This window comes from Toxotes jaculatrix, chromosome 11, assembly GCF_017976425.1.
Source record: "Toxotes jaculatrix isolate fToxJac2 chromosome 11, fToxJac2.pri, whole genome shotgun sequence".
Lineage (NCBI taxonomy): Eukaryota > Metazoa > Chordata > Actinopteri > Toxotidae > Toxotes > Toxotes jaculatrix.
Window position 1 is genome coordinate 24,445,340 of NC_054404.1, and position 24,940 is coordinate 24,470,279.

The 24,940-nt window shown below is 44.5% G+C and overlaps 1 protein-coding gene across 5 annotated transcripts in view; it reads left to right on the plus strand.

Annotated features, from left to right (window-relative positions):
* The window catches only part of birc6 (baculoviral IAP repeat containing 6), a 76,051-nt gene that overhangs the window by 43,180 nt on the left and 7,931 nt on the right, over positions 1 to 24,940 (plus strand). For all 5 annotated transcript variants that reach the window (XM_041050498.1, XM_041050501.1, XM_041050500.1 and 2 more), the window contains exons 63-70: positions 120 to 284; positions 452 to 623; positions 16,029 to 16,251; positions 17,502 to 17,647; positions 19,291 to 19,401; positions 19,916 to 20,133; positions 21,939 to 22,100; positions 23,344 to 23,421. In XM_041050498.1, coding sequence (XP_040906432.1) covers positions 120 to 284; positions 452 to 623; positions 16,029 to 16,251; positions 17,502 to 17,647; positions 19,291 to 19,401; positions 19,916 to 20,133; positions 21,939 to 22,100; positions 23,344 to 23,421 — 1,275 coding nt within the window. The remainder of the gene's footprint in view (positions 1 to 119; positions 285 to 451; positions 624 to 16,028; positions 16,252 to 17,501; positions 17,648 to 19,290; positions 19,402 to 19,915; positions 20,134 to 21,938; positions 22,101 to 23,343; positions 23,422 to 24,940) is intronic.

The following is a 24,940-nucleotide window of genomic DNA, read 5'->3' on the forward strand; positions in this document are numbered from 1 at the left end:
GGGAAATATAAAAATCATTGGATTAATTGGTTGGGTAAAACAGAAAAATCAGTATCCATACTTTCACATGTATTGAAGTTAAAAAAATAAAATAAAAAATGTCTTTCTGTAATTGACAGCCGCAGATGTCCAGTTGTCACGGTGGGGGGACCAGTGAGGAGCAGCAGTTGTACTGGGCTAAAGGGACTGGTTTTGGCACTGGATCCACTGCCTCGGGCTGGGACGTGGAACAGGCTCTCACCAAACAACGGCTAGAAGAGGAACACGTCACCTGTCTACTTCAGGTAGTTTTATAAAGTCCATATTACCTTGTGAATGCATCCTCAGCAGCTGTCCTGCTGTTTGGGGCTTTGTCGCTGCCATAGCACACACTACATCTGTCAACGTAAGCAGGTTTTTATTCCTCACCCATCTTATGTCTACATTATTTTTTTTTTTTTCCCCCCACTAGGTCTTGGCAAGTTACATCAACCCAGCAGGCTCCTGTAGCTGCCACAGTGCTGATGCTTCTTCAGCAGACAGCAGAGCCCACAACAGCTCAGCGCTGCCAGCGGTGCTGCAGGAGCTGCTGAGCCAGTCCTGCCTCATCCCCGCCATGTCCTCCTACCTACGCAACGACTCAGGTAGGCTCCATGTTGTTCCAGTATGTAGGGTACGACACACAGCAGTGGCTTTTGTTCAGAAGTGCTCTCGTCCTATCACACGCCTCCACCCACTGCTCTTGTTGCCCGTGGATTCCTGCTCGTGCTGTGAGCAGCTGACTCGGATCTGGAGCTAGCAAGGTTTCTGGACGACTCTCTGGTCTCTGGTCCTCGGTGATAAATGTGTCTTGCAGTAGAAACACCAGATGGAGCTACAGCGTCTTAAATTGAAGCTGGGCTTCTCTGCGTGTCACCGTGAAATCACACTGATCCCAGCAGTAGAAGTTTAATGAGCCCAGACTTGTCAGAGACACCGTCCACTCTTAATCTTGTTTTCAAAAAAATGAAAAGCACGCACTGTCCTTTCACTTTGATTCGCTCCTCTCAAGTCGGAGTTTTCTTCTAGCGAATGCTCATTAGATTGGATCAGAGTGAATCACGCTTCTTGTGGGTTTATTAAGAGGCCTGTTCTCTTTGGTGCAGTGTGATCCAGTATAGTGTTGTGATGCTGACTGTTGGTTATCTGCTTGTGTGGGTGTAATTGTGGTGGTGGAGCCACACATGTTCAGGTAATTCAGGGGTTCAGGGGACACATGTCAGTGGACAGGGTCACACACACACACTGTGGTCCACAGAGCTCAGCTGATGAGCGTGGACATCTGAGAGTTCAGTGGCACAGGAACCGGTGGTCCCGGTCTACAGAGATGTGGAAACCGGTGTCTGTGAGTCGTCCTTCACTATGTTCTCCATGAGAGGACGAGAGCAAATGGCCTGGACTGTCTCTTAAGAGAAAGAATGTTTGACCCCTACACTGAGGGGATCCGGTGGCTCTGTTCTGCTCTGGGGGGGGGGGGGGGGGGGGGGACATTTTTGCTGGCATGGTTTGGGTCCACTTGTCCCCCTAGAGGGAGGAGTCACTGTAAATCAATACAAAGCTGTTCTGAGTGATCACCTTTTATCTTTATCCTATGATGAAACATGTCCATTACCACTTTATGTCCTTTAACTTGTCACCGCCTCTTCAGTCAGATTAGCATTCACCCAAAATACGTTTCCATCCTCCTGTCGACCTGCTACAGCTACACTGATCCAGTGGTTCAATCCTAATGCAGCCATTATCCATACAAACAGACTCTGTCTGCTCCCAGAGGTTTAAGTAGTGTTTGATCAGGCCCTCTTTTTGTGTTGAGTTTGAGATGGAATAGATTTCACGCAGTAAAATACACGAGGATTTTAGCATCAGTAGCATAGTGTGCTGTCGCTTATCAGCCCAGAGTCAGTCAGTCAGTTACAGCGGAGTGTGTGTGCCACCTTCTTTGTGCCTAATGCTGTGCTGCTGGGCGTTTCAGGTCGCAGTGTGCGTGCTTTTGTGTGTGTTATCATGCGCCCTGGTCTCATAATTAAGTAACAGTTGATTTAAAAAAAAAAAATATGGCCACATTCTCTGTTCATGCTCTCTCACATTTACCCACACACGTTTAAAATCTGTATATTGATCACTCAGTTCAAAGTAATAACACAACCAGCGGATGAAGCTATGAAAGCTAAGGCTCCGTGTACAGTGATGCATCACAGGCGGTGCCAATAATCACGAACTGGACTGGGAATATTCGGTGCAATATTAGAATAGTTTGCAGTTTTTTGTTTTGTTTTTTTTAAATAGACGTTGCAAGTTTGACAGTAAGTCAGTAGATTTTATGAGTGTGACTCCAACTGACAGTTTTTCAACATCTTGAACGTAACAAGATTTCCACACCTTGCTTTCCATTACATTGGGTGATTTTCAGTGTAAAAGAAAAATAATAATAATTTACCCTAAATCTTATGACACTTCGTCTGTTCGTCTGTCGTCTTTGAGAATTGAGTGCTCTGTGCTACATTTATCTATCCTTAACGTCCCTGTGCGTCAGTACCTGCGAGTACCTGTCAGAGATGCTGTTTTCATGTGTGGGAGTGCACTGCTTGATCTTAATCCCAATTCAAAGATTTATGACTTTCCATCCCGCTGCTCTCACTCCTCCGTATAGTCATTCTACATGAAATAACACTATAACTTCAGCCTCTGTATTGAATGCAGCCTCACATGAATTAAGGAGCTGCTGCAGGCAGGCTTTACTAAAGCCTGTCGAAAAGCTGTTTTGTCGTAGAAGAAATATAACTTCTATATATATATATATATATAAAACGACGTATAACCTCTTAGAGAGGAAGCCACAGGCAGCGGTTACTGTGTAATATCTGCGCTGCTGCTTTAAAGGCAACATGTTGGCAGTGTTGATGGGTTTGTATTCAGCTAATCCTCTCTCTCTGAACTGGGCTGCTTTACTAAGATGTCCTGAAAAAGAGGGAATATCAGGAATAGGTCCCGTTGTCCTTTTCATTTTCTCGCAATGTTCTCATCAACAGTGTGTACGAGCTTTATGTGGGAAAGAAATCAATAGCCAAGCTACACGTTTGGCAGCTCAAAAGTCAGATATTTTCCTCCGGAGTAGAGTGAATGTTTGACTTACACTGGACAGAAACACACCTCTGGATAAATGATAACGATGCTCTGTCTCTGCAGGACCTTTTAAATGTGCAGCTCTTTGCTAAAATGGGGGAAAAAAACGCTTTGCGTCAGCTTGAGTTCTTTTGCTTCATGGTGGCCAAAAGACGAATTTATACAGCTTTAACAATTTCAGATGGAACAGAATCAATCAGATCATGATGAATTGTCTCATAGGTCTCTTTTAGAGGGAGTTCCTGTACTAATATATTTAAACCAAGCATCATTAGCTATATTCTACCGTGTCCATTAAGGCAGTAGGATCATTAAAGACCAGCCCATCCCTTCTCATTCCACTCATTCAAATCTGTGGAGCTCATGAGGCTCCTGAGACTAACCCATTATTCCACCTATAAGATATTACTAAGCCTTACTGGTTTTTACTGTTTTTTTTTTTTAAACTGGTTTTAATTCTAGGTTTATGGTCCCAAATGATTCCAAATAACCATAAAGTAGTAAGTTTTGCAGCTTGCTATGCGCAAATTTACAAAGTCAGCCAACAGTCCAGATTAAAAAAAAAAAAAAAAAAGCTTACCTGTACGTGATGTCACAGCAGCCCCTTTGATGACCTCATCAGGTCTGGCTGGCCTAGTGTTTTGGATATTCCCTGTCTAAGTAGAAGTATTGATGTAAATCAGTATCGATCGAAAATCTTGGGAAATTCTTGCTCCCAAATACCTGTGGTGCTCTTAGAACTCAGAACAGGAAGCACATATATAATCTGACCCATCTAAAAAGCACAAGAGAACCAAGGAGCTTGGCAATTAACAGTACTTGGGGCTATAATCAACACTGGCAAAGGGGCGTGTGTGTTTGTGTGTGTATGTGTATGTGTATGTGTGTTCTCTAGATGGGATTAAATTCACTGCAACTCATCAAAATCACACCACCTCCCCTACAGAAATAAACCCCCCCCCCACACACACACATTTCTCTTTACTGCTCCAAACACATTTTATTTGCCCTTTACTCTCACCTTGTCTACCAGAACGTACGCCTTCATTTCTCCACGCTAACCCCCCGCCCAACCGCCCCACAGCTCCTCAGCCCCATCAGCTTAGCGCATTATTCCACATGACTCATCGGTGTCTTGGCAAAGCCTTTTGGGGATACATTACAGTTTCCCCCTCTGTCGCCTGGGCCCTCCATCACAGGAAGCTAAGCCATTAGTGAGCGATAACACCTTCGAATGTAACCACAATAACAATTTCTGTTAATTAAAAAATGAATTTCTGACACGTTTTTTAAATGATTTCCAGATCTGATGTTTAGCATGACATCCCCTCACCGCGTTTTCCCTTTTGACTCACCCAAGACTGATAAGATTTAAAGTCAGCCTGGTCTGCAGCAGGTGGCGCCACTTAGGTAATGGCTTTTTTTTTTTTTTTTTTTTTTGTTTGGGTCCATCATTCATGTTGAGTGGGAGTGCACATGATGTTGGAGGGTAATCTGAACACGACTGGCCTGTTAGAAGGTGGTTAATAATGATTAATCACTCCAAATACCACAGAGGCTGTGTGGAACAAAAGGCAGTCCCTACATTGCTGGATAGCCCTGTATGTGCTGGTGGAGCTTCCCTACCACTACTGAACAAGGTAGGGGAGCAGTCATTGGCCTGGCAAGGAGTGAACTCTCTAATGCAGCATGCGTTAGCTTGCAGAATGCAACCACAGATTCTTTCTCTCTCAGACGCACACACACACACACACAAAACACTCCTCTGGGTCTCTCAAAGATAAGGCTCGGGGCTGTCCTCATTTATGTGCTCTGACGTTTATTGTTCAAATGTCCTATGCTTCACAATACATCTAGATTTTATTCAAATATTAATATATCAAAAGCTTCTTAAATACAGGAAAAAGGAGTTCTGACACTGACCCTGAAATCAACACGGACAAATATGTCAAGACAATCTTTCAGTCCACCTTTTCCCACTCATCCGTTTCAAAAGGTGAACAGAGAAGCAGAAAAAAGAAAGAAGATAGGCCCAGTTTCACCCTACACGTAAAATCAGCTGTGTTGTTTTATTACAAGTTGATCTCGTTCTTTAATTTCTTGACTCCAGCTGTAACAAACCCCGCCCCTCCCCCACTTTCTTGTTATCCACATTTTGGAGGTTTCTTGAAGTAGCATTTCTTGGAATTCGTCCTCAACATGATGTAAAAGTTGCTGCAGGTATGTTCATAAAGGGACGTGTGTTTGTTGTCGTGGTTATGACAGTACAGCAGATGCTCGTCCAAAGCCATATTTCTGGGGAGGTGTACAGGAGCCCTGAAGCGAAATATTTCTGGCTCTGAAGACTGATTGAATTTGGTGGCCAACAGTGTCTCCAGAGCGACTTTCCACCGTCCTTCTTACAGGCTCTGCGTTTTAAACATGTTGCTTTAAAAGCCCTTCCAGGAAAAAAAAAAAAAAAAAAAGCAATTAAAGTCCCACAAACTTGAAAATTAAGTAAAAAAAATAAATGGAAAAGCGTCAGCGTTGTCCCCGAGGCTGTCTCGTTTGGCTCATCTTTCCTTTGAGTCCAGCAGTTCAGGAAAATAAGATGAAGGGGGAAGTTTGTATTTCCTGTCAGGCCACAGGGGGGTCAGTCCTGGCTGGGGGCTCGCCAGTGTCTGCCTGGCTCTGCTCCCCCTGATTCCAGCATAGCCTTATTCCCGTCATGTCTTCCAGCCCTTTGTTATCTCCCCGGCTCATGACTGTGACTTGGCAAAATGTCTTCTTTGTCTTCATTCTTAGCCGCTCTGTCCACCTTACCCCTCCTCTCTCTGGGGAAGATGTTCATGTCAGACTTGACTTTCTAATGAACCCCTACTGCTCCTTTCAGTCTTCCTCGTCTAAACGAACAGCAGGTTTTGAGAAATCCTTTAGTCCTCTACTTAGTCACTTCACAGTGTGGTATAGATGTAAACAAAAACGATCACGAAGAGGTTAAGGAATGTGCCGATGATGCCTAACATGGCCAAGATGGACTCCTCCTGCTCCTCCTTGGCCTCCAGTGCCCGCACGTCCTCAAGGGTGATGACTGTGGTGCCCATGATCCCGATGCTCACCTAACCTGGCAAAGGAACTCTCATCTGGAATAAAAGAAAATGATGGAGACCATGTCAGAAGTTGTCACACGTGGGGAAACCTACACCAGAACGCTGAGTGGATGGAATAATTAACAGGCTGCCTTCAAGGCTTTGACGGTGGTGCCTCCTTTGTCTTTCTTCCCCCTCAGCTTGTTCAGGTAGACCTGCCAAGGTAATAACCCCCCTCGAAGGAAATCAATTGTGAATTGAACAAAACAATGGCCAAGCGGACTGGAGATTAGTCTGCTGGTGTTTACAACCTGCCAGAGCTTGAAGCCAAGCTCCTCGACAATAGTGGGCACGAAACCAGCGCTCGCTTAGCCTCATCCCTGGATCATCCTCAACCAAACTGTTACGTTCCTACATTGCCAGCAAGAACTCTCAACTGCACTCCCCGCATGTTAAAATAAGCATGATTTAATACTGTCATTTAGAGCTACCTCACACCCACCCACCTCTTTTAGTATGCCATTAATGATTAACGCCCCCCCCCACAGATCTTTGCAAGTAGTTGTTCTGAGTGTAATTCCCACCTTCCCTTTGGAGGAGCATTAGAAGGTAGAGACACCGAGCTGGAGACAGCATTGTCTCCAGTGGAAATGTGTGAGCAAAAAAGGTAAACAGGATCATTCTTGTCTCTGGGTCAAATGCGAATAGAGCTACTAATCTCCATCCTGTTCAGGCGGTCTAAACTGAAATTCAGGAAATTGCAGACAAATAAAGAGAAGGTGGCTTACCCTAAGGCGTCTAAGGTGTAAGTCAGCATCGTCCAGCATCCTTTTTGGATCCTCCCTGGAAAACCGTGGCATGCTACATGTGGAAACCTGGGGGGGGGGGGGGGAAGTAGGGGGGTGGGGGTGGGCTTCCTGTGTAACCACAGTCCCAGTGCCCGTGAGCAAAAGATGAAGTGATGGATAGAGGACTAGAAGGCAGCAACGTTTCCAGTGGAAAAACCTCCTTGTGTCACTTCGACAGTCGTCCAGTCTACAGTGCCACCTGTCAGGTTCAAAACCCCACCACCCCCACCCCCCCAACCCAACTTCCTTTTTGATGAAGTTTACCCCCACACAAGTCTTTGCTGTCAGTTTTTTTTTTTTTTTTTAATCAGTAGGTTTGCATTGCCGCTGCTAAAGCGCTAGCAGCCTCTGTTTAGGGGGCGAGGAGAAACCCTCTCCCCATTTGCCCCCTCGCCCCTCCCCACCTTTCCTCCCATTCTCCCCGTCTGCTCCCTCTCTCAAGTGCCCTGCCTAAATTCCTCCACACAACCGCCCCACCTCCCTCCCCAGTTTATCGGTAAACCTACGCACGCCACCCCCCACTCTGCTCCTGTCTCCCCCAAGTGCTTGCTTTGGAACCCTCTGGGGGAACTGTGCAATTATTGCCTTTAAAAAAGTCTCTTTCCCATCACTGAAGCCCCCTCCCCAACAGCATGCGTGTTGATTTCTGTAGGATCAGCTGATGGTGTCTCGGTGACACCCAGCGTCCGCCGAGCAATTAGCCAAGTCTGACAGGTGATATTCCAGAAGAGGAGGAAAAGCTGTAAAATCCCATGGAGCAGACGCCTGTGAAGAGGCAGAGGCAGTCGGAGCACCAGCCGGTCTCTATGACAATATGGATCTGCACCTACCGCCAGTGACAGCAGTGTTACGGTAGGGCTCCAACGCCAGTTAGTCACCGTGGGAGGACAGTGCATTGCATAACCGAGCAGAATGATGGCGAGAGAGAGAGAGAGAGAGAGAGAGAGGACGGATCCTGATGGCCGTGGCAATGAAGGAGAATGAGGGAGGGAGAGAGAGAGTCAGGGAGGGAGGAAGAGAAAAGGAGGAGGGAGGGGGAAATGACATCGCTCCCTGCTTACTGTTGTCTCCTCCTCTACCACTGCTGTGCTGGCTGGTTGAGCACGCGCACACACACACACACACACACACACACACACACATACACATGCACGTACAGCTTCCAATTGAACAACACGAAAAATCTAAAAAGGAGTTGAATTGAGCCCCACTGTGCCGTGATCTGCTCTGAGTTCAGCTGCTGTTATTCTGGCAGACCTGTGGAGGGGGTAGAGCTGAGGGGTGGAGGAGGAGGAGGAGGAGGCAACAATAGGAGGTGATGGGGGGAAATAAAGGATGGTTGAGGCTGGGTGGAGGACAAAGATCCTTATGGTTCACTCCCACTCCTCCTCTCTCCTCTTTCCTCCTCCCTCACTCACACTATCATAATCGCGTTGTTTTATTTCTGCTCAGGTGGGTTGCAGATATCCTTATTTATGTTATTTATATATATATATATTTGGAAAATAAATAAACAAATTTTGAAGAAAATTTGAAATTCAGTGTGAAGTCCTGAAAAAGGAAAATGCCACAGAAGCGTTTGCTTCACAAACCCCGCTACTCTGTATTGCCTCAGCTGCTGACTTTAAAAAAAAAAAAACTTGTTTGTTTATTTGTTTTTGTTTTTTAGCAGAGCCAACGAGAGTGCACAAAATGGTTACCAACAGCCAAAATCCACCAACCACCACGAATCAATAAATGGATCAGAAGTTTATTGGATAAGCTCTAGCTGATACCAGTAGTTGAACCTTTGTTGGTTTGTTGAGATGGTTGTATGGCTGATAGTCTGTGCATCACAGTGGGCCAGCTTGACACTGTCAGCCCTGCCCTCCAGGCAGATCAATAATTTATACTTTCACCGCTGCAGTTCTCTTGACCTCAGGGGTAACAGCGGTACAGCTGAATTGCAGGAGGTCAGTGAAACAGCAATGCTGTTTCCACATGACCCCAGCTCCTGGAGTTCACAAACCTGGAATCCAATCAGTGAAACATGACTGGAGGTGTGTGTGTTAGAGCTTCTTTGTCTTATAAGCCCTTTGAGTTTTCTGTGTACATTAAGCACCCGCCTTTGTGCAGTCATCAGCTACCTCGGTCTCAAGGAGGTCCTTGACTCTATTTAACCTGATTTGGCCCCTCAGTCTACAACCTCTTCCCCAAGATGAAGACGGAGCTCAGCGGTCGCCATTTTGACAGTGGTGATGGCATCATCACTGATGTGGACCACTTCCTGGAGGACCACCATACTTAGTTGTACAAGAAGAAGGGACGTGCTAGGTTCACTCCTCATAAAACACAGCATGATCTTTTCATCACTCTGACTGTGGGAGATTCTGTGAGAATCATATGCAGCTTTGTTCATTTGAATGCAGATCTTTGGTATTTTACAGCACTAAACTCTCCTAAATCATTACTGGATGGACTTTTGGGGTTTGGTCCCAGTTTTAGAGCCGCTGTCAGAGTAAGCTTTTTCCAACAGGAATGAGTGAATTCAGTTATTTTTTTTATTTAGTTTGTTTGGTGTGTTTGTGAGAGCCTCAGTTTTCCCTACTTATTCTAACCCAGTTAAGATGTCTGCTCAGTGTATGTCAACCCAAAACTAAGGTACTTAAGTAGCTGGGTTTATAAAGGGATTCTCTGTGCACAGAAATGCAGTCATTGTTCCTTCTGTGCTTTGAAATGGCACAGAGCTTCAGGCCTTTTTTTTTTTTTTTTCCTGGTTGTTCCACACAGTCTTTGCTTTGATGCACATTATCTGCAGTGTCCACTGAGGCAGAGCGTGTGTTGGCGGAGACATGTCAGAGTCTTACTATTTCAGCGACTCTCTCCTCTGTTCCATTGCCCTGGAAGGGTCGGGAAGACCTGACACTGTCCAGCCACGAGCTTGAGTCAGAGTGTTAGCCACCCACTCGCATGCTTAACACCTTCTCCCCTCTGGGAAGGCGACAGACACCTGTCCCTTGTAGCAGCCCACGCACCAGCTCTCTGGTTCACCCATGACTTGAGGCTCTGTGGTTTCCCATTTAATGTTTTGTAGCTTTGTTTTTTTTTTTTTTGTTTAATGAGCACTACAGTAAACAAATGAGCGTGAAGAAGACCAGCGACTGTCATATCCTGTTGTCTCAGTGGATTTTATTCTGGCAGCACTTGGTTGGACATGTTATTACCAAGACATTAACAAACTGCTAGAGTGGCCACAAACCAAATCCACTTGTGTGTATTTAATTAGGAACATAGATGCTGTGCAATAGGTTGTTCTCTAAAAGCGGCATTCATCACTTTTAGATTTATTTATTTATTTTGGCCACTTGGGAGCAGAAGAATAAGCTGACAAAACCCACAGCCCAGACATGGTCTCTCAAAGTTGTCGTCAGCAACATAACGAAAAACACATCTATCTAACATGGAGCAACATTGGCAGTCACTTGCCTCTTATGTTTTTGGCCACCTAATGAATCAAAGTTGTATTATTTATTTTGATTTTTGCTCTGTTGTTGTCCTGTCCTCACCACTGATAAAAGAAAATATCCGCCGCTGAAGCTGCTAGATGTAACACTTCCTTCATTGGCTATTGGCTAACTTTACCAGCTCAGCACTAACTGGTAGTCTGTCAACTGTAGGTTTACATGAGTTTGTTTGCGTAAAACTAAATAGTGTATTTTTAATACTGAGACTTTTATTTTTAAAATAAATAAATAAATAAAACTTTTAGAAAAACCTTAAAAAACATTACTTAGGAAGGTATTTGTTCATAAACCAAAGTCTTTACGAATTCATTCCTCAGGGAACCATGAATGGGAAAGCGCTCTGAGACTTTGGGACGCCACTGTAGTGATTTATAAAAATATTGATTATAGGAGATTTAATATTAACATAACTTTAACCTAACTTATATCTGTAAAAGCTGATGTAAGCAGCAGTGTACCAGTTTCCTCAGTTTGCCTGAATGATTGCGGCACTACATTAGGAAACATTGAGATGCTTTATGATTGAATTGTGTAATAACTTTACCTCACTGATCAGTGTAGGATGGCCTCTCTGTTGTATGATCACACACCCACACGCTACTGCAGCCAATTAAGGGCAATTACCAAGTGTGTTGGTTCTACACTTGCAGGCTTCTATGCTCCAGCCTCAGTAGAAATGTGGTCCCATGGTCTCAGGAGCTGAATTATGAGCTGCTCTGTGATGATTAGTGTTGTTTTAACTCAGAGGCTGAAAGCTGTATCTGGGCAGAGGTACAGACCCCACCCCCACCCTCCCCCATCCACCCAGTTGGTATCCTTTTCACCTTTCTCACCCTTGATGAGTTTGCAGGTCCGCTCCTCACCGTCTTCAGTAATTAACAGCACCGAGGTGTCCATTTCTAAACAGGTTCCCTTTTCAAAACCATGCTCTGCTCCCCATGTGGATTCCCCCACCCCCACTGCCCACCCTACACCACAGTAAAATACCAAACGTCAGTCTGTCAGCTGTAATTACAAAGGACTGCAGAGCAGAATAGGTAGTAAATTGGATGAAAAGTAAAGCAGGAGACACGAGCGGACAACAGGGTTTTTGGGGGTTAATTAGAATTTCTCTGTTTGGCATTTGATAACTGTGCAGAATTGTCGGTGGTTGATTACCAGTGTTATTTCCAGTGTTTGAACTATTTAGCCATGCAAAATCCAAGATGAGCGGTTTGTCCACGTAGGGCTGAGAAAGGAAGTCTGGTATAAATGACATGGAGCATATATTTCATAACATACATGTTCGAAAAGTCGTGTCGATCTTTCTGTCCCACTCGTTTAGGCTTATGGTTTCTTCATTTTTCTTCCACGTAACATGCACATTTCCAGCTCACTCTCTGAACCATTTATTTACGCTTCAGAATTGTGACTAGTTGTCATCCATAATCCCGACATGAGAACATCGCTGATATTTCGACGGCACATGGTGGCGTTTGTTTGTGTGTTTGTGTGCGTGTTTTCTCCTCAGTGTCTAATACGATTTCCGTTGGTGTGTATTGCTCTTCACACTTCCCGTCAGAGGAAGCTCGTGAACACAGTGGGTGTTTGGATAGATGTTGTCCAGAAAGCCTCGGTAGGAGGGTGACTAACCGGATAAATAGATCGTTCCGCTCATCACTCTCAGCGGCAATAACAGCTGACTAGACAGGAAGTGGAAGCTTAGGCCAACATGTTAGATAAGGCCTTGATGTGTCTTTAATGAGTGAGGCAGTATTTACTGTTTCAGGCAGTTCAGCTGAGACTAACCTTCATTTTTTTGCCATGAAATCAACAAATATGTTGGTGTTTGTTGTAACTTCAGTGCATATGGTCCCTTCAACCTCACAGCTGTATCTTAGACTCTGGGCTTTAAATATGTGTTTTTACATCAGTGACTGTGTGTGTGTGTGTGTGTGTGTGTTTCTGGTTATTTCAAGTGCGATTTCCTGTAACACTCTATTTCGGTGAGGCCACTGATTTAAAACCAGGTCAGGCTACATGGGCAAACAGGGAGACATTACAGTCCAACAGTAGCACCTTTATTTCAAACCCGTATCCTACACATGCCATGGTAACTCATTGCAGGCCCCTCATGTTCAGGTCTACAGGCGTCCATTAACTATTAATCAGCCGGAGCATCCAACATGGCCGCACGCAGCACCGTCTCTGTACGCCTCCCAGAAGGCCTTAAATCACGGTGAGTGGAGGCTCGCTGTTCGTAGCGCTGTGCGATGACTGCAGGTCAGCACTACCAAGACTGTCATAGCTTGTGATGGATGTCCAGCCTCTTTGGGCTGCTGCTTGTCCTGTGGCTGAGAACGGGCTCTGGTTTTTCTCCTTAAGTGCTGGCTCTGCACCCCTGTGATGGTGATGGAGCTTCTAAGATTTCATAGAAGTTGGATATAGTATATTTATGAGACAGGGAAAGCCAGTGTAAATGAGTTGTTTGGTTTTTTCTTTTTTTTTTTTTTTTTTTAAAAACAGCTTATTTATGTCACTTTGAAAACAATGTGACGACAAATTACCTAAATCATTGGGATTCATCCTCTGGGGACCATGAATGGTTGCTGAATCAGAATTTTAAAGGTAATATTGAGCTGATTATCAACATTACTATCTCACATTTTAAGAACAAATTCATCTGATTGTTTAGACTAATAAATAGTTTGTATCACAAAATGTTTCCGTCCTGTGTTCGATATTTTGTTAGTCTGAAAAAATGGGGAATTGGAAGAGAAAAGGCTGTTTAGGCCCAAGTGCATTCTACATTTTGTTGATCACACTCAGTAGCATCCTTTTCTTTCTGTCCTGCTCCTTACTTTTTATTCTCCTCTCTTTCACTGGAGTCTGCCCTGGTATTTATTACTCACAGCGGAAGGAAAGAAGAAGAAGAAGTGTGACATTGGCACGGAGCAGGGGGGGGGGCAGTCATCCTGATGAGTTATGAGTGTTGTATCTAGAAAGGTATTGGGATTCCATGCTAGGTACCGTCCAGAGACACTGGTTAAAGGATCTGAGAGCAGATTAAAGCCCGGGGAGGTCAGTGCTGCGCCGATGCTGGGAGAAGGACAGTAAGGAGCTCGGGAATTTCAATATAAATGTAAAACAGTCTGGGAACCACAAACAAGAGGTTTTCTATTTATCTTTGAAGCTGACACTTCAGAGCAAGCACATGGATGCACAAGTACCTACACACACACACTGAGCTCCTCTCAGAAAAGGATATGACTTCCATGGTTAGCCTGGTGAGAATTATTTCACAGACCCTTGTATTTGATTGGCTTCTGCACAGATTCTGGTTGATGCGACTTTGGCTCTGATGCATTCAGTCATTACTGCTTTTGCTGGTGTCGTTAACAAGTGGCCCACTTCATTCATTAAGGCTCATCTTAAGTGTTTTGTATTTGTCTGTAATGTAGCACAGTGCTACTTTTCTTTCTCAGCCCTGGAGTGGCATTAGAAAATGGTGGAGCACTTTCCAAACACCCCCCCACCCCCCCCCCCATTTCTGTCAAACTTAAATTGGACGCCATGTGGTCAATTGTACAGTCTCTGCTTTCCAGCACTGGCAGTGATTGGAGTTTAAAGCTTTAGATGTCCAGATGTCCATCTTCATGCTTGACAGTGAGAAACGTAAATCTCTTAAGGGACACATCACCAGCAGCCCATTACACCCTGAGTTCAGATCCTCTTAAACTGGTCTGCAAAGATGGACACCCAGATGTGACCAGATGTGATCAGACCCCTTTGATACTGTTGTACTGTTGGATATTGCATTATTATTACCACTATTTAATAGTTAAATTCAGAATTCTAGTTTTGTAATAATACAAAATTGGTTCTGTGAGAAATTAGCCCACTGGTTTTTTGTTGTTGTTGTTGTTGTTTTTGTTTGTTTTGTTTTTGTTTACCTCTTATTACACACTGCCTGTGTGAGCATTACTTCAAGATTGTGTCTGTCAAGTCCTGAAGGTCATTATAAAGGCAAAAAAAAAAAAAAAAAAAAACTGAAAACATTGAAAGGAATCTTTTTTTTTTTTTTCTTTGGACCCCGGTGTTTGCTGCCGAGCACGAACCTGGATTTAGCATACGTCTCCTGCTGACTCAGGCGGCAGAGCCGTCCACGTCCATGTTATTTCAGGCCTCGGTTGTGGGCGAGAAGTAGGAGCTGTCAGGTTTGGTTTGTGAACTCCGAAACGACTGAGGTAGAACGTTGACTGTCACTGTCTAACACTCGGTCCTTCCTTCATCCTCATCTCCTGGCTGGGACTTTTTTTTTTTTGTTGCCATTTTTCCACCTGTTTTCTTGAAAACTCTTGCTCTGTCTGAATCCTGTTATTAAGGGGAGCTATCTGAATAAATTTACTCATGCTACTCATTGCTCATTGATCCTAGAGCTGCTTCCACCACTTAAGGGATGGCCCTGAACATGCCGTTTGTGTTTTTATCCCTTGCTGAAAAGCCGATTGTTTTCAATTTCCCCCTTTTTACAAGTTTGCTGCTGTCTGTTTCGTCTTTTAATGACACTTCTCTATCTGCTGCTTTTCACTATCAGTGTAATCTCCAAGCAATCTGGGGATTTTTTCTTCCCTCATCTTCAGAGCTTCAGAGCAAAATATATCACCCTGGCTCGTCCTTTGGTAATTTGTAGTTTTCTCAGATCACTTATTTAAAAACCCTGGAAAAAAGGTAGAAAAGCAAACTAGGTTTTAATTGTGTCGTTATTGTTTTCTGCAACAGTAGAAAACCTCATTCTCATTCTGCTCTGGGCCAGAGATGCTGGGTTGAGATTGTGGACGGGATTTCCAGGCCTTTGGCATCCAGATGTCCCAAATTGTAAAAAGCAGCAGTGTGTGATGACTTGGTGGCTAAGACACATGCCTAATACTGTATTTCTACTGTGAGTTACCTAATAAAGGTAAAATGTGACAAAAATAATAATAATTTATAAAAAAAATAAAAAAAGAATAATGCATTTATTGAGGTCAGATCACATTGTCGTCACCAAAGCTAGCTAAATCTTGCTCCTGGGTATTGTTGATGAACGAATTTCCTTCCTCTTTGAACAGGGGAAAATCCACTGTTGGTTTTTAAAATGTCTTAATATGTCACTGTGAGGTCACTGTGACCTCACAGTGACCTCACAGTGACATATTAAGACCTGTGTCCAAATGACCATGAAAGGTCAGTGCAAACCATGCTGCTCAGCGATCACGTGGCTCAGTGCTGCCTCCGGTGGCTGGAATTTTATGACCCACTTAGTGCCAGAAATGTCAGTTTGGTTTGAGAAAGATGTAAAGATTTGTTTTAGTCTGTCAAAGTACTCTTATCTATTAACACATGGGAGAAATAGCGATCTGTTCTAGACGAAAGAGAGAACCGTTCTCCCTTTGATTCCTCTGTATATTCAGCGTCTTACTCTTGTTGTCCTCCGTGTCTCTCCACAGTTCTGGATATGGCTCGACATGTGCCTTTATATCGGGCGCTACTGGAGCTGCTGAGGGCCATTTCCACCTGCACGGCCCTGGTCCCTCTGCTGCTGCCTCTGTCTGGAGACCCGGGGCAGGACGAAGAGGAGGAGGATGAGGAGCACTCTGAGGGACAGGCCTCTGTTGGGATGCTGCTGGCCAAGATGAAGACATGTGTGGACACGTACACCAATCGCCTCAGGTGAGATGGAGAAAAGTCGCGGGAACACTGTGATTTGTTTCAGCTTCATCAGGGTGAAGAAGTCACACATTCCTTTAATTGTCTTTTTGGCTAAAGCTGACTTACAAGACAAGTAATGTCTAATTTAATACATACATATATAATTCAATTGTATTGTGTAATGTATGTTTCATTAAGACAGAAAAAGGTCTTTCAAGTACCGCACCGCATACACACCCTCACACTAACAGCTCTACTTAGATCCTAGGAGATGTGGCCACAACAATCTTCAGATGAGTGAGCACTTCTCCCTCATTCCTAGCTCCTCTAAGCTTCCTGACAACATACTATCCTCAGGTTTGCGTATATGTATACACGCTGCTTACATGCATGTTAGAGTGCCTTGTCATAAATGATGTATCTGATGGTATTTTTGGAACGTGCCTGTCATGAATGTTGCAGCAGCCATCATGTGGCAGCACGGTTCATTTCAGGTACCACAGGCAGAAAACCCTATAGGTCCTGACAAGTCAGCGGGACGGCAGGTCGGACAGTCCATAAAGGATTTTAGATCACAGAAAGCCATAAGCGTACTGTATGATTCGCCTTTTAGGAGTCCAAGCCTGATGGGGCCAAGGGTCACGCATCCAGAGCATGGACCCCTAAAGCAATCAGTCCGATTTTTAGTTGATTTTCGTTGTTCATTGTTCCTCCTCTTTCTTATTTTTCTTGGCTAAAAGTAAATTTCACCCACGACTCCCACACCAACGATGACACTCACTGACCTCAGGGTGGCGCTGTAACAATCAGTTTTACGTTTTCACTCTTTGAGTCGTTCCAATGTGCCAAAATATAAATAGATGTGGCTTAAACACAAGCTTGGACAGAGAGTATTTGTTGGGTTTTTATGGTCTCTTGCTCTGTCTCAAGTTGAATTTTTATGGCTCCCAAATCGGCTTAAATGTTGGCGTTGGCATGTTTCCATATATCAGATTAGCAAACATTTTTGACTTCCTGCGGCGTCACACACAAAAGTCAGACTGAGCTAATTAAATAGCATAAAGTCGTAGGACGTGCACGTCCATGTTTTTCACTGAGGCTGTAATTATTACTATTAACTCCCAGTCTGAATGTGTTTTAGGTTTGATACCAACTGACTGATTATTCAGCAGCAGTGAACTGTCCTTCTTCACACCTCTCTCCTCTTCACGTTATCAAACAGCAGCCAGATCTCCCATCGTGACCGAAGGTATATTTTTCGTGTGTTCTAGGTCAAAGAAAGATAAGAGTAAAGGCGTGGTGAAGACGGAGAGCTCGGATCCAGAGCCCGAGGGGTTGACTCTGCTGGTGCCTGACATCCAGAGGACGGCTGAGATAGTCTACACGGCGACTACCAGCCTACGGCAGGCCAACCAGGGTATGTATTCAACACACTAAAAGCCTTTGTTGGCTGACATCCAGAAAGTTTTATTTCCCTTCTTTCGTCTTGATCTGAATCATTTCAACAGGTCCCAGCTTTCCTCTCACTCTCTTCATTTTTTTCCCCCTCACGCCCTCATCTGTTGTCTGTGTCCTTGTCCTCTTGGTGCAAGGACAAGAAAATGGGTCTCTAAGTTTAGCTTCCCAAAAAGTCTGAATTCCCTCCGCTGGGATCGACCAAAACCCAACAATTTGATGTTAATCAGGGACGCTACCGGCCTATCTGAAGCCAGGTCAACCAAACTCAGAAGACGGACAGTCTCTTCAAGCTGCATCACAAGATTCAGACATTGAAGGATTGGAAAGGGGCAAAGTACAGATGTCTGAAATAGATTTTGTACGTAGTGATACAGAGAAAGCAAGGAGATTGTTCTTGATTGAGCGATTTGTCGGTGGAGAAAGTGGCACCATCAATGTCCTCCGCATGATGAAACATCACGCCTCCCCCATTACCTTGTCGCTACGTAGTACCCGATATTAATTATCCCCCACCCGCCCACGTCCTCCAGCTCCCTCCAGAGAATTTTGATGCTCAGTCCACATAAACAGCCATTAAACCGATCACTTAGGTGTGGGGAGCTGGCCATTAAATGCGGTGGACGTGTGCGCGCGAGGTGGGAGATACGGATGAAGATCAATGTCATGTCACTTATCATAAAGAAATCCATACGATAACGGCTCCGAGAATCACATACCGTATGGAGTAGTACAGTGCGGAGCTTGCAGCATCAGGGCCTTGACAGATATATAATCATTTAATTAGCACAGAGGATTTAAGACATATCTCAGAGAGGCTATGATCAGGCAGGAGCAGGACAGTATTGATTGAGGAGGAGAAGTATTCCTCTGAGGTATTGATGTACCTGTCCTAACAGAACAGAACAGGCCAAATAAATGATGATATCAACAGCTGCTGTGACCTCATCAACACTTCCTGTTTGGATCGTAGCTCTGTTCTTTTAATGGGCCTTTATGTTAAATACGGGAAAGTTCATGGTTGACCTTGTGGACCGTCGTAGAGGTGCTGTCAAAGGCTTTTGTGACCAAGACTTATTGAAACAGCCTAGCAGCAACACAGAGATATTCCCATTCTAAAGTTGGTGAGCGAGCGTCGCCCCCTCTAACCAATCAGAGAAGACCAAAGCAGTGGACGTTTGCTTCCACGTCTCATGGAAGTGCAAGCTTTAATTTCCCGAACTTACAGATCATGCTAAATATATAAAACCATAGAACCTTAATACCCATAAGCATAAAAAGAGAAACCCTTTTTTTTTTTCACAGCTCTGCCCGTTTCCAGCAGGTTTTTTTTTTTGTTGTCCTTCTTTGTGTGCATGCCTGTGTATGTCTGCTTCACACAGAGATCAGTGCAGAGATTACACCAGTTGCTTGCTAAGGTGACTCTTCTGATTAATAGCCCTGTGGGCAGGCTGGGCCTTGCAGGGTTGTCACAAGGGGAAGACATCCTGAAGCTGATGCCCCCCACCCTCTGATGCTCTGTTTCTTTTTTTTTGTTGTTGTTTTTTTTTTTTTAAACTCTGCTCTTCATGATTTCCAAACCTTAAAATCCTGTCTCCTTACCAGAGAGGAAGCTGGTGGAGTCTTCGAGGAAGGTGTCGAGCCGGCCGAAGCCCCTGTCCATCCTGCGCTCTCTGGAGGAAAAATACGTAGCTGCCATGAAGAAGCTGCAGTTTGGTGAGCTGATATATCTTTATGCTTTTGGATGTGTTCACGCCCCAACTCTGAAATGGAAGCAGACCCAGGCGACGTTCCCCGTTCTGCTCACCCCTTCTGACTTTGTCCATCACTTTCCATTCAGCCATGTCCTAATTCATTCCGCCGGTTTTGCTGTGTTGCAATTGATTTCCGTAAGTAGCTTGATGTCCGAAGTAATTGCAAGTGACTTGAGTGTAAACAGTCTTGTTTCACTGTTCAGACAGCACGGAAACGCTGAAGACAGCCAGGGCACAGCCATCACTCACTATAATAAAACATTAGTGTGTTTTTAACTGGCATTACCAGAGACCAGTCGGACCAGAAGAAGCAAACAAAGGTTGAAAGATCTGATCAACTTTAAAGGTTTATTAGAGGAAGTATGATGATGATGATGATGGATGTGAGAATGGGTACGTTCCTGTGGTACAACCACACGGCAACACTCGAAACATCCTCGCACTTCTTCTCTCTCTCTGTCTCTCTCTCCGTCCAGACACTTTCGAAATGGTCTCAGAGGACGAAGACGGCAAGCTCATGTTCAAGGTCAACTACCACTACATGTCTCAGGTGAAGAACGCCAGCGACACCAACAGCGCTGCCCGATCACGCCGCCTCGCCCAGGAGGCCGTCACCCTGTCCACCTCTCTGCCCCTGTCGTCCTCGTCCAGCGTGTTTGTCCGCTGTGATGAGGAGAGGCTGGACATCATGAAGGTAAAGTACCACGTCAGGCCTGACACCACCACACGATGACCTTTTTAGATGGCGTTTATTCATTTGGGGACACACGAGGACTGAGGTAGACTGAGTGAACACTTGTGTCTTCTCGTCTGTTCCGTCAGGATGTAGTGTACCGTGTTACTATGTCTGGTGTTTTTTACCGTACGGGCTTGTCAATGACAGCTCTGACTCATTCCTCCACTGACATTTAATAAACAGCTCTTGCCCCATGAGCTGATTAACGGCAGAATCTCCTCTGCGAAATGTCAGAATCCTCGCCGTTTTCCATATTCACTGGGAACTATCGGAGCGAACGTTCTTCGAAGGACTGCATCTCGTTTTTTTTTTTTTTTTTTTTTTGTGAAGGAGTTGCACACAGAACTTTTTGATTGTAGCAGTCCTCTTTGGCTTTGCATGTTCCTCCTGTTTGAACAGTTGAATCTAATCTCAAAGCAACTCAGGTTTTACCGGCTCCTGGTAATGTTGCTTTCTTCTTCTTCTGCTTTTGTTGATTAGTGGCGGTAAGCAAACAGCTTCTAAGGGCATTACCACCACCTCCTGGTGCTCATAAAGTATTACCTACTACCAGGGTGCAGGTAGAAACAAGGCAAAATATAAAGACAAACCAAAAGCCATTACACTGTTCCATTTTTTTTTCCCATACCACCAACAAAGTCAGAATCAAAACAGAAACACACAAACACATCACTGCAAAAAAGATTTCTGACCCGCTGTTCTCACGAGGTGGGATGTAGAAGGAAAAGATCTTTGTCCTCTTTCCTCCATACCAGATTTACCCAACTTTGGTTGGAAGTGTAGCAAAAGTGTTGGGTCTAAATGTTCATGTCAAAATAAACTTCATGCATGAGTGGCGTCCGGCAACCCTCAAGAAGTGTCTTTGCCAAGTGTAGTTGCCAAGTCATCTCAGTGTTGCAAACCATGGCAACACCATTGAGACCGATGGTGGTGGTTTAGACAAGAGCCGGGCTGTTCTGAAAGAAAAACACATTTTCCTCCAGGTTGTCTCCCAGGTGTCATGTCTTTCGGAAGAAAAAAAACCCTGTCCTTTTACTTGACTTGTGTGGCCACCCCGATCCTACAGCACGGACAGGTGTTTGAGCTGGTGTCGCTGGTCCGTGATGATGTTTTGGGGGGGGTGAGGGGTGGGATCGCTCACTTGCTCATGCTCAGAGTCGGTCTGATTCGCAAGGGAGCGGGAGGAAGACAAAATGCAAGAAAGAGACCGAAGAGGAACAAATCTCATCCTCATGTAAAAGGTTTTTCAGTCGCTGATCATGCAGAGTGACCTAAATACAAAGGAGCAGTGTCACAGACCTGAGTTAAGGAAATCTTTGCCTCAGTTCTGCTTCTCAAAACTGAAATCCTTGAACCCTGTTGTTTAGTAATTATATGGATTTGGGGTTTAACATTGAGGCTGGTGATTTAGATTATTTGTTTGTCTTTAAGTGATTGCTTTTCTTTGATTAATGAGCAGATCTCATTTAGGGAGGAAATAAATTGGATTTTGCTATAAATGCCATGAGTACTGTAGATAGTGTTGGTCTCTTGCTTTAGTCTGTTTGGTAATTACATTGTTGTGGCCGTTGAAAAACCTGAAAGGGAGTGGGCACCATTTCTCCATTAATATCTAGCCTTTTTGCCCTTTGTTTAATCCATATTTACCGATATCAGCGCGCCCACCTTTCTTTAATTAACCCCCCTTTCAGTGTGTGATTAATAACTCCCCTCTCTCAGGCTGTATGCGTTAAAGCCCCCCCCCCTCCTCTTTGTGCTCACAGGTTCTCATCACAGGTCCGGCCGACACCCCGTACGCCAACGGCTGCTTCGAGTTCGACGTGTATTTTCCCCAAGACTATCCCAACTCGCCTCCGCTGGTCAACCTGGAGACGACGGGCGGACACAGCGTGCGCTTTAACCCTAACCTCTACAATGACGGCAAAGTGAGTTGTCTGTTGATGTTAGACTTCTATCAAGTAAATGTGAGGGAGGCTTTTATCCTACCCTTTCAAGCTGATAAATAAATGATTTATTTTTCATTGTATATGCCAAAATTCAAATTAATATATATATATTTTTTTTTTTTAAATAAAAAATTCCATTTAAAATTCCAAACGATGGCATCTCTGAGGTAGGACAACATATTCTGAAAGTAACCGTATGCTGTGTCTAAGACATGCAGTGACTATGAACAGTCTAGGGTTGAGAGGGTTTGACCTTGCAGTCCAACTCAACAACATCTCCACAGACTTTATAATGAGTGGATGAGCAAAAATAACCTGCCTGGTTCTGGTTGTCCATCAATCACCCATTATGGTGTTAAAGGTCTTCAGCGTATATCTGAAGACCTTCCCAGGTCTGTCAAGTTGGTTTTTTTTTTTTCTTCAAACTTGACATTTGGAAGTGGACATCCCTCTCGGGCTACCTTCAGACATGTTTGAATATGTACAGCTATTCCACTGTGGCCTTGGCTTCTTTCCATCGAGGAGCTGGGGAGAGGCGGGGGGTTCAAGGTGCTGAAGCTTACCCAATCTGCTGCACCTCATTAGGCAGCCACTGACAGTCCGCACGTATTTCCATAATGGGCCCAGACAGCTGCTATAAGAAAAACCTGGGATTTCCTACATCAGTGGTAGAGCTGAGGGGGGAGCAAGCAACCAGGCAGATGCATCAGAACAAGCTTGGCTAACAAGAGGTGTCGTGGGGGGTTGGAGCTAGTTAGGGTTTCCAACTATTAAGCCTACCCTCATTGATATAAATGGGTGGACAGAATAATAGAAACACCTGTCTGTACAGAGCAGTACAGCATGATCATTGGAATCAACACCTCTGTAAATACTTTCAAGAAAAAGCAGAGACTCGTCATAAAGGTAGGATATATAGCATTAGACAGTGGAGTGTGTATATTAGGGTTCAATGAAACTACAAGCTACTTTTTTTTTTTTTTTCTCCGCAAACACAGAGAGCTTGATGGAGTTAGAACCGCTGATATATATGAACAACACATAACGTTCCCAAAAGGCGTTTTGTCCTGAATGTCCCAGACCCAGAGTCTGGCACCAGTGTAATGGATGTGTCACGCTTTAATGCTGCTACATGTGGGGAATACTCCATTTGGCTGAGCTTGAATTTTCTTAATGTTTTTTTTTTTTTGTGTGTGTGTGTGTGTGTCTGTGTGTTAACCAGGTATGTTTAAGTATCCTCAACACATGGCACGGGAGACCAGAGGAGAAATGGAACCCACAGACCTCAAGCTTTTTACAGGTGAGGCGGAGATCCATCCCGACAGAGTCGCTTCGTCTGTCGTCTCAGTCTTTGTGTCACACTGTAGCTGTAGTTTATGGCTGCCCTGTCATTACAGCACCCCCCGGGGGGGGGGCTCTGTATTCATGGGGCTCGGTGCTTTCGACAGCTGACATGACGGATCCTTTTTTTAAAGTCTAGGTATTATTCGGCTTTGGTGACAGTGTGTCGGTGTTAATCAACCAAACACAAACCCCATATCGTTTGATCCTCCGGGTTATGCCTGCTCACACACACATCACTCATCTTGAAGCTGGAATCAGTTGGCTTCAATAGCACGTTTAGATCAAATTCCATGTGTTTGTAGACTTGATTTAGTGGATTGAGCTTTCACTTTGCACTGATGAGGTTTCTGCAGTCTTCATTTATTTTTTTTTTCTTTTTCTGCTCATCTCTTTTCTTTAGTTGTGCATTTTAAAAGCAAGCCTGACAAGTTTAACACTTATTTTGACTTTGAAACCCATCTTTGGATACACCATGGCATGTTCCAACAGCTTCATTTAAACTGCTGTTTATAAGCTGAGTTATTGTAAAGCTGCATTTTTCAATAATAGTTTCATTTTTCCGATGTTATTCATGGGTAAGAGAATATTCCTGCTAACCAAGAGACGTTTATTAGTGTTTTCCTCATCTAAAGCCTTAAGGGGTTGGACTTCCAGTGTGTGCGGTAGATAATGTGTGTAGCATGAAGGCACTACTGCGTGTACAAAGCATGAGCACAACATGTTGTCACACACCCTCGCCATTATTTGGTTGCTCTCCACGCACGCATTCATTTTCCATAACTATTGATCCAACAACAAGCGAGCCAGAGCCCGTGGAAAGAGATCTCTCTTTCTTTCCTTCTTTCTTTTTTTTTTTTTTTTTTTTTTTTTTAAGAATTCCCTCATTTGTAGGGTTGGAGAGCGCATAGAGATGTCTCCATTGATTATCATTCCAGTTAGCGTGCTGTGGATCAATAATGGGGGGAAAAAAGCGAGGTTGCGAGGGAGTTTGGGGGGGGGGGGGGGGGGGTTAGGGCGGGGGGGGGTGGTGGTGAAGAGGAGACAGGGGAATGGGCTGGAATCAAGCGGTCATCAGCGGGGCTGGATGCTGGCTGACATTTTAAAATTTAGGAACCCGGTTTAGACGGACAGATCGCATCCGTTGAAGTTCAGTGGAATCCACATATTCAAGTGCATCCAGCTCCAGCGTGGCGGGGGCCAGTAGGCAGGCCTCCAAGCCCCAAGCACGATCGTCATTGTTGGTAATGCAGTGGCTTGGAACTGACAGAGTGATGCAGGAGGATGTCCTCAGTCTCCTTGAGACAGGCCAAGTCATTAATTGGGCTGTTAATAAAGATATATTGAAGGATATATCTTTATGGGGCCAAAATATTCCGTGCCTTTGTCAGACTGTCTCCTAAGTGTCCACCACTGCCAAATCGAATTCAGAGACTTTGGATATTGAGGACACAGAGGGGATATCAGAGTAATTTACC